This window comes from Bactrocera dorsalis, chromosome 4 (assembly GCF_023373825.1).
Source record: "Bactrocera dorsalis isolate Fly_Bdor chromosome 4, ASM2337382v1, whole genome shotgun sequence".
Taxonomy (NCBI): Eukaryota; Metazoa; Arthropoda; class Insecta; order Diptera; family Tephritidae; genus Bactrocera; species Bactrocera dorsalis.
The window spans coordinates 59347555-59357645 of NC_064306.1; the positions used below are offsets into that span (position 1 = coordinate 59347555).

The window sequence follows — 10091 nt, forward strand, 5'->3', positions numbered from 1 at the left end:
CCGCTCCAAAGAGTGAAAAATAAACAAAAAAATTGGTTGACAAGGTTGTGGCGTCTGTATATTTTGGGATTCGCATGAAACAATCAACATCAACATCAATCGAAAAGTTGGAGGATCCCTATAATCAGTATACTCGTACCCTTGAAGGGAACTATGCTGAATAAAAAACAAGAAAAAATGTTAACTTTGCCTGCACCGAAGCTAATATACGCTTCACAGGTGCATCTCTTTTAGTAACTATGTGTCCAGTTTGTATGGCAGCTATATGCTATAGTTCACCGATCTGAATAATTTCTTCGGAGGTTGCATTATTGCAAACTTAATATACCCTGGTCAGGGTATAAAAACGAATTTTACCCAGAAATATGTGTTTACTTTGGTAGGCCAGGGACTTTTCAATTGATCTGTTAATCTATCATCGCCATCTATTTTAAAGATAATGGATTTCATTTTACTGGACGTTATATGACTAAATGAAGATTAAGAAGATTTTTAGACTAAAAAACTCTTTCAAAACTCTTTTCTTTTTAATCAAAAAAAATAACTGTAGACGATTTCGCATTGTAATTCCAGTTCTTAAATGACTGTCTGATAATATCTTGAAACCTTTTCGAAAGGCGTTATAGACTTCGTACGTAGGGCACTTATTTTGCCGATATATTCGTAGTTGGCAACTTTGTAACCAATTATCTTCTGTGCACAAGTACCATTTAATATTTTTCTGAAGTGTTTTAGAAGTACCTACCCAGACTTTCACTTAAAATATTATATTCTATAATTATCGCAAAAATATAAAAATAACAGCAATTATAGCCAGATAAAATCGAAATAGACGAAAACTTTGTAGTGATTAAATACTTAAAAATAGACTACATATGTATATGTAAGTATAAAATCCCAGAATGCGGAGTACAATATTTTAATATAATATGCAATATAGGTTTTATTTCGAAATACTTTTAAAATCTGGTCTACTGAAGTATAAATATTTGGTTATAAATTCATATAGATTGTAATTCGCACGTCACATGTTTTTAAGTACACACTCATCACTCTCCGCTTATCTAATGTAAAAGCATAAGTATTAACTTTAGTAGTTATTTTGATATAAAAAATATGCTAAGTCACATGTGTCTTAAAAAGTCACATGTATCAATGCATTACATTTAAGAACTTAAACCTATCTATATATTTTTATAATACATGACTAATATTGTTAATTTTATTTGATAGATAGGAAAGTAAATTGAGTAAATACAACGTAACAAGTTAATATACAAATCTTGATAAACACATTAGTAGAATATTAGTTTATTTGGAATGAACATGTGTAGAATTGATAAGATAATTTATCATTTATCTACTGTTACAACACAAAATTTTGTGTCTAGACGAGTAGCACTCGAATTTTATCGCATAAATTTCGTCGACAATATAAAATTATATTGATTGCATACTTTCAGGTGGTTTAGCGATCTTGTACTTGATACAAAAATAGCTTTATTTTCTTCCGGGTGATTAGTGTGATACCCTGAATAGGTTGACTTAAGTGTGCTACCCAGTTTGTAACACCCAGAAAAAAGTTTTTCAATTAAAACACGATATTTAAAATGGCCCCAAACTCGTACGTAAACTCTTCGACCAATATCAAAGAGTACAGTAGACAGGTTAAGATTTCACAATAAACCTACGAGGATTCAGAATCGTAAAATTGGGGTCGCACGTAGTGTTGAGCGAATGCACATCACAAACAATATTGACCCGAACGGTCAGCTGTGTGAGGACAGACGATGTTGTCTGACGAGAGCGATTTATATTTTTTTGTGCTCTATTTATATTATAGGTCTAAACATATAAGGGCAGTAACCAGCCTATTTTCACCGTAAGACTGAAGAGTAACGCTAATATCGACCCAAAGGTTGATGTCCAGATGTTTTCAGCGGGACGATAAGTAAATAGTAATGAAGCGACATAGAGAATATTAGGTTAACCCTTAAATACGGCGAGTGAGTGTATTTTACAGTTTCAACACTACCATTACGATTCTCTCCACATTATTTCGCCTGTGCCAGGAATACGAGTTTGCTCGGATGGTGTTCTATATAAAAGTGCCAAGATATTACACGTAACGTCGCCTGCAGGACGAATCCGTCGACAGTTAGTCTGTTACGAAACCTCAGACGCCCTGATTACAATTTATGCCGTACACAATAACACTGAAAGTGTGTGCTGACTAGAATCCAAGACCCCGCTAGTTTTCAATCGCTCAAAATCGTAGATGTGCAGGAAAAGCCCTCCATGAGTTCCAGCCTTAGTTCTAGAAAACATTTGTTGTATGCATATAGTAACTTTTCTATGTGGGACCTTTTTAGTCTTACGGGAGGTACATTCATTTTCATCGATCATTACGGATGCTCATCTATGATGGACTGACTAGTGGTTTTAATTGAGTTTACCCTCAATATAATTTTGTTAGGCCCTTGATTTTTTTTTGAAGGATTTTTGGATTAAATATTAATACCTTTTTTATTTGTAAACTTTTATATGTTCACACCCTTAGGTTGTTAAAATTTCGAGAATGCCTTTGTATACTAGCTCATAAATATTCAGTATTAAACACTTGTATAAAAAACAATTGTTATAAACAATTTTATGACAAATAAAGAAGCACGCATTTCTCACATTAATCACGAACTTGGAGAGTTGCCCAAATATTTTCTTAAGAGCGTCAATTGACTTATAAGACGCCACTACTTTACCTACGCCAACATTTTGCTTGCCAAAAAACATTTACTTTTTTTTGTTTCAACTTTAATACTTTAAGTAAATTTTCGTGTTATTAAAAATAGATGAGTAAATGCGCTAAAACTCAAAACTTTCCATTACGCTTTTATAATTTGAAGCGCCACCAAGCTAAAACAAAAACCAAAAATCCACAAAATAAATTGATCATTCATTGCCGCTATATTGCCGGTATTTATATATTGCTATATATATTTAATTATTTTTTAACTGATACGTATATACCGCATGTGAGTCAAGTTATACTTTGCACCGTTTGTCGCCGTTTGCTTCAATTAAAACTAATCAAAATATACTTGCACACAATAGTTAATGGAAAAAGTGAAAAGGCCTTTGATTGTCAGCGGTGTCGCGTGTTCTCCAACTCTCGTCAAGCATTTAACATCTTTGAACTAACGTCATAAGTTGTCAAAGTAAAATGAGCCGACGTATGCCCATCAACACGATCAAGATGATTTGTGTAGTTACATTGCATAATTCTTCGAAGTCATCTCTCTTCTCCGAGCGCAACCAATGTACAGGTGTCGTATTTGTTGTCGTTCTCTCACGAGTTCATATACATATATACTTAGTTAAACCTACCGGTTCTGCTCGTCTCGTGTATATACGAGTATGCACCCCAACTTACCGGCATGTGGTCACGTTTTCGGTTGTTGATGCTTCCAATTATTCAGCAAATATTTGCCATTTCCATTCAATTCTAATTTACTTCTCATTTATTGTGATTTCTAATTCATATACACACACTTATTTACATATGTTTCTCTATACTTTATTCTGCATTTATTTTTATGAGCCTATTTGGTGATAATTGCTTTGATGGGCATGCAAATAGTTATTGTTTTCTCACTCTCCATTAAATATAGCAATTACTATTCAGAATTGTCTAAAATGTTGAGAAAAAAAGTTTACGACCATATTAATAGCTTCAAATAGATTTGTTATGTTAATAGCTACATTAATTGTAGTGAAACTATATATAGAGTGCTTGTAGTCAATATACTTACATACTCGTACATATGTATACTACTATGAGCAAAATTAGTAAGACTTTGTTCATAATTTAAAATTTCTTAATTTATTTTTCTATGTCATCCCCTTCAAAATGATACCCTTTGGCCTCAATACACTTGTGCCAACATTAGTATTTCTAATCCTCGAAACTGTTGTTAAAGTCAATTTTCGTGCATAGAGATTCACGTTTAATGTCTTCGATTGACTCATAACGGTTTCCACGAAGCGGTCGTTGGAGTTTGCTGAATAGCCAGAAGTCACACGGAGCTAAAGCAGGCGAGTAAACTTGCGAAAAAATCCGTTCTCTGTTTACGAATAGCTTCGCGCAAACGACGCAAAAGTTTCAGATATTATACCTTGTTTATAGTTTGACCGCTCGGAAGGAATTGAGAGTGCACCACATATCGATAATTGAAGAAAACTGTCAAGGTAACCTTGATTTTAGACCTGCTTTGATGTGGTTTTTTCGTCTTCTGCTCAACTTTGCCACGATATTCGGCCGATTGATCGCCTGTTTCCGGGTCTTAAGCATAGATCCAAGACTCATCGCCAGCAGTAATCCGTTTCATGGCATCCTAGTAGTCGGATAGCATTGTTTCACAGACGTTAGCGCGCCACTGTTTTTCGAAAAAATTTAGTGATTTTGAAACCAATCGTGCTTTCACTTTTCTTTGGCCCAAATGATCTTTCAAAATGGTTCTTACTGATCCTTCCGATATTCCAACGATGCCAGTAAGATCCTGAATGATTTTTAATGGCAAAAACATTCGGAGTATAGCCATTGATCGTTCGCTATTCGTGAAAAACTGTTTCGTGTTGTTCGGAACAGAGATCAATAACTTGTGTCCACTACATTATCAGAGCTATGTAGCCGGTTTTTGGATGAGATTGTGTGTAGCCATAGTCACTAGTTTTTCATGTTTTCAAAAAGATATACAAATTTCTTTGAAATCTACCGAGAGGTTTTCGAGCTAAGGTGGTTAACAGTTAAAAAAACATACAAAAACGAATTTGTAGTTTTGCAGTTACATGTTCTCGAACGTTCCAGAGCGTCTTGATAATTATCGAATAACTCGAAAAGGGTCGGATTCGAAAAGTGTCGGACTTTTGAAGATTATATCTTTGAAATGTTGGCGGCGGCTACGTCTGAGATAGTCTATCCATCGTTCAAGCACTTCGCCTGGGAACTGGCTTGATGACTTCATGTTGATACTTTAAAAAAAATTTAAAAAAAAATTGTTTTTAAATTTTTCTAATTCTAACCCCTTAAATTCTCATCTAACACATTCTTTAGACTTCAGCTTCCAAAAACTGAAGAACAAACTCATTGATAAAATATTTGTGACAAACAATGAAAACATAAAAATATTATTCTAAATGGTATCGTTTTGTAATTCAAATAGCCTATAAGTATGTAAATCAGATTTAATTCAAAATAAAATATAGTTAATCAGTAGTTTTCCTAGTATGACATAACCTCTAATCTATTATACATTTTACATTATTATTTTCAGAACCAAACATACACTCAGGTGCCTTTGGAGCATAAACCCACTGAAGCTAATGCTAACAAAGCCATAGACGATGCAGTGCAGCAAAGGAGTGATGTGGAGAAAATGGCACAGGTCAAGCTGAAGAAAGAAGGCGAAAATGCGCCCGAGCACCCGCCAACGAAGTAAATGCACACTCACATATAACTAACTAAGCAAAACTAATATCAAATTCCTCTCGACTTATAGCTATGTCACGACGCTAATACACATCTTCAAAGGCAACATTGGACCCGGTCTCTTCGCTATGGGTGACGCCTTTAAAAATGGCGGCATAATTGTGGGACCCATACTGCTCGTGGTTATCGGCGTAATTTCGGTGCATTGTCAACACGTGCTCGTCAATTGCTCCGAAAAGATGCGCGCTCTAACTAACGGTGTGGTGTGTGCTGACTATGCCGAAACGGTGGAGCAGTGCTTCGCAAATGGACCTGTCAAACTGCGTACCTGGTCGAAAATGATGAAAACCATTGTGAATATTTTTATATGCGTCACACAGTTGGGTTTTTGTTGTATTTACATCGTGTTCATCAGCACAAATATGAAACAGGTAGTTTTTGAGAACAAAAGAGTGAAAATCAAATGTCTAATTGTCAAAATTTTATAGATTTTCGATGCCTACGAAGTCGATATCGATGTACACCTTGTAATGGTAATCATGTTTGTGCCCATTTTGCTTACCTCGCTCATAACGAACCTCAAATGGTTGATGCCCGTGTCGCTGGTCGCCTCCATTTGCATGGTTGTGGGTTTGGCCATAACCATATTCTATGCCCTGAAGGATGGTGTGCCCAGCGCGGCGGAGCGCAAACTTTACACTGACGGTCCCCATTTGGCGCTGTTTTTCGGCACAGCGATCTTCGCCTTTGAGGGCATAACTTTAGTGCTGCCACTGCGCAATGCCATGCGTAAGCCCTCGGACTTTGCTCGCACCATGGGTGTGCTAAATATGGGCATGACCTTGGTGACCTTCATGTTTTTGTTTGCCGGTATCTTGGGTTATCTTAAGTGGGGCGAAGAAGTGGGTGGCAGTTTGACTTTGAACCTGGGCGATACTATGTGAGTTATATTTATTGAATTACGAAGGTGCATACTTAACAGTTATTTATTTTATTATGTTTTTTTCGCAGTTTGGCGCAATGTGTAAAGGTCATGGTTTCAATTGGTGTGATGCTCGGTTATCCCCTACAATTCTTTATTGCCATACAAATTATGCTGCCAAATGCTATACAAATTTTCCATTTCCAAAGTCGTCCATTCACCGGAGAGCTGCTTTTCCGCACAATTATGGTGGTGCTGACCTGTGAGTATAGTTTAAAGATTTATAGGGTTGCCTTATTAAAAAAAATTACGTAAGGTACCCAGTTATCGTACATAACAATATTTAACGGTTAAAGTTAACTAGGATATCGAAAATCATTAGGTGCCATCATAAGGTTTATGGAGGCTAAGTGGCAGTACTGAACCGATTTTATCTGTCTTTATTACCAGAAAATGTACACCAGAGATGTTTACTTAGTTTACTTATTTTTTCTCGGATTTCGAGCGATATTTTCAGTATAAAGTCTGCTATAGCCACGCAAGTTCTCATATTATGTATGGTGCCGTGAAAAACTGTAATCTGCAGGTATCAAGTCAAAATTTTTGATACCCAATTCTGATGTGTACCATATTCTAGCGAGGACAATCTCAATGGCCTGAATTAATGGTAGTTAGAAGGTAGTCTGAGTTATAAGGCGGGTAAGGCGATATTTTCCAACCGCTGTTTTCTAATAGTTTTTAACCGGTCTTGCAACAGAGGACAAGCGTTGTTGTGATTAGTACCTCGCATCTAGTCGCTAACTCCGAATACTTTCGACAATCGCTCGCTTCAATTTGATGAGTCTTTGGTCGGTTAAAAAGTCTTTTCTAATCAAACTTCAACTTAATTTTTTTTTTTATATTTATAATAATAAATAAATAAACATTTACATATAAGCCAATGTGGTCGACCACTTTTTGCCATTCCAGAACGGAAGCGAGCGAACCATTGTTGTGCTACACAAATTGATACAGGATCATCTCCGTAAACTCCACAAATTCCATTGGTGGCTTGGGTGGCATTTTTCTCGACAAAATACGAAAAGAGTTTTTCGACTACCCAATATTTCAAAGCGGAATAATTTGATAGAATTGAAAATTATGTTGTATAAAGAGTAGACGTGGTTGTAGTGCGATCCCGTCGATTTTGAAATGGTTCTAGTACCAAAGAATGTGATTAGAATGTTATATACTAGATTTATGCAAAGAAATTATTTCACTCAAGATTTCTTCGATTAATAGTACTTTGTGGGCTTAACGAAAGTCCGATTTTGCCAATATTTAATATTAATCTCCCCAGAGTACCAAGAATATAATGTTTCATTAAGATATCTCCGTTTTTACATAAGTAAACCTGCGCAGTCAGTTCGATGGACGGACGAGACAGCCCTCCAGTATTAAATTACTGCCATCATTCTCATCATTTTGATATACATACTCGTATGTATATGAGCTTATATGTATCCCGATTGATTTAAAGTATTGCAAACAACCATTAGGCGATGAAAAATATTCTTATTAAAAAACGTGTGATGATTTTCATAATCATTATACACATGGCAATGACAAGATTCCCAGAAATGAATCATTAATTACTTGTAAGTCTGAGCTACGCCACACTTAATGATCTCACAACTGGGTATTTTCAAATTTCTCATTTCTCTTCAGCTTTTGAGCGCGTCTATGAATATTAATTATAACATTCTTAACGAGTTCAACGATATTAATCGTCTAAGGTGTATATAAAACAAGAAAAACCGTTAACTGCGTCTACACCGAAGCTGTAATATCCATCAGAGTTGTAAATTTTCCTTGTGAGAAATTGATTTCGATTGCTCAGTTTGTATGGCAGCTTCCTGGAGAGAAAGCGATACCTCAAAACCTGGACCAGGTTTCGTAGGTCCAGACGGACGTGGCTATGCAATAGCGATTCGATCGGAACAATTTCTTCTGATATTATTCTATTACCTTGCGGAAAAATCCTACCCAAAATTTTGTATCTCTTCCATACAAGAATTTGATTTTGGTAATTCAGTTTCTATGGCAGCTATATATTATAGTATCAATATCAGCGTTTAAGAGATATGAAGAAGATTTTTGAAGAAAAAAGAACATTTGCCTAATTTCAGATGCATATATATATATCCAAAACTGAGGGACTAGTTTCGGTATATACAAACAGATAGACAGACATGGCTAAATTGACTGAGATCCTCAAGCTGATCATAATTTATATGGTCTCCGACGTTTGTGGGTGTTACAAACTTCGTGGCAAACTCAATACACTCTGTTCAGGACGATCTTCTTTCCTCATTTGTAGAATCTTTTTAACCCCAATTGACTATTTAAAGAAGTATTAGACATTTCAAAAAACAATAATATGAAGGTTTGCCACTGGCTACTGATATGAAAAATCTTGAGACATTTTACATTCAAATTTTTTAGCATAGTTTTAGGCGCCGTGGCAAAAACTTTTCCGAGAATTCTGACTCATATCTAATCATAAGTACAAGTATCACTTTAACCAATATCAATTCATTAAAAAAAAAACAATAGTTTAAGCACATTTAAGCAGGGAATACTGTATGTAACTATATCATATATATATCATATATTTATTTAATATATTATATATAATTATTTTAATTTACCTTCCAGTGTGCATTGCTGAACTGGTGCCCGCTTTGGGTCTCTTCATGTCACTCATCGGTGCTCTCTGCTCCACTGCCTTGGCTCTGGTATTCCCACCGATGATTGAGCTACTGATTAAACGCGACGATAATAAAGGTCCCGGCGTCTGGCTGTTCACCAAAAATATTGTCATACTCATATTGGCCTTGATGGGCTTCTCGACTGGCACCTACGAGAGTTTATCGCAAATCGTGACACATTTTAATGAAGCACAATAACATTTACGGAGAACTCTGAGAAAGTGTTACTCGAATAGGTCTGCGTACATATATAAGTTTACAGTATACACACATACATGCATGCATACCTATACACGTGGGTTTGTGTGTGTGTTTAGTTGTAGCTACAATAAGTTTGTGAATTTATTAGACTAGATTTAGCGTATTTAGAAAGTGATGAGTATGTCTATGTGCCAATGTGATTTTTAGTGATACACGATACTTCAGGTATCGACTATAATCATTACTCTTTTTGAATGTTTATCATTTATATTTATAGTGTTGATTTCACAAAATATTAAATCAAAGCAAAAGGTATTCTTGTCAATAAATAAAGTTAGTTCGTGAAGACCTTGCGATCACATGACTAGTTTTGTATGCCAACAAATGTCAAATTTTGAAACCACCAGTTTTTTATATGTAAGTTAAAAATAAAGCTTTAACTATATGTATATTAATAAAAAATATTTTTATTAAATTGCTATATCTGTTTATATACATATTTATGCCTTATTGCATGTGAAATGTAAGAAGATTTTTAAATGTATATCAATTTTTAAAATGTTGATTAAAATATTGAAAGAATGCACAAGAATTTTTATCCGGCCAAGAATTGTCAGTATTATAAAAACAATTTTTTCGAGAATGATTCTGACAATATAATGGATGCAGTGTAGCTATAAGATAAAGGAAAAAGAGCAATTAGTTCTTCAACGTTTCCAATGCAGTAGTCGGT

The 10091-nt window shown here is 35.1% G+C and overlaps 1 protein-coding gene across 2 annotated transcripts in view; it reads left to right on the forward strand.

The window, feature by feature from the left end:
- The window catches only part of LOC105222506 (proton-coupled amino acid transporter 1), a 28920-nt gene extending 19081 nt beyond the window's left edge, over positions 1-9839 (forward strand). For both annotated transcript variants that reach the window (XM_049456602.1, XM_011199856.4), the window contains exons 2-6: positions 5331-5491; positions 5556-5916; positions 5974-6425; positions 6497-6669; positions 9105-9839. In XM_049456602.1, coding sequence (XP_049312559.1) covers positions 5331-5491; positions 5556-5916; positions 5974-6425; positions 6497-6669; positions 9105-9355 — 1398 coding nt within the window. In that variant the 3' untranslated portion in view covers positions 9356-9839. The remainder of the gene's footprint in view (positions 1-5330; positions 5492-5555; positions 5917-5973; positions 6426-6496; positions 6670-9104) is intronic.
- The last annotated feature ends 252 nt before the right edge of the window (positions 9840-10091 follow it).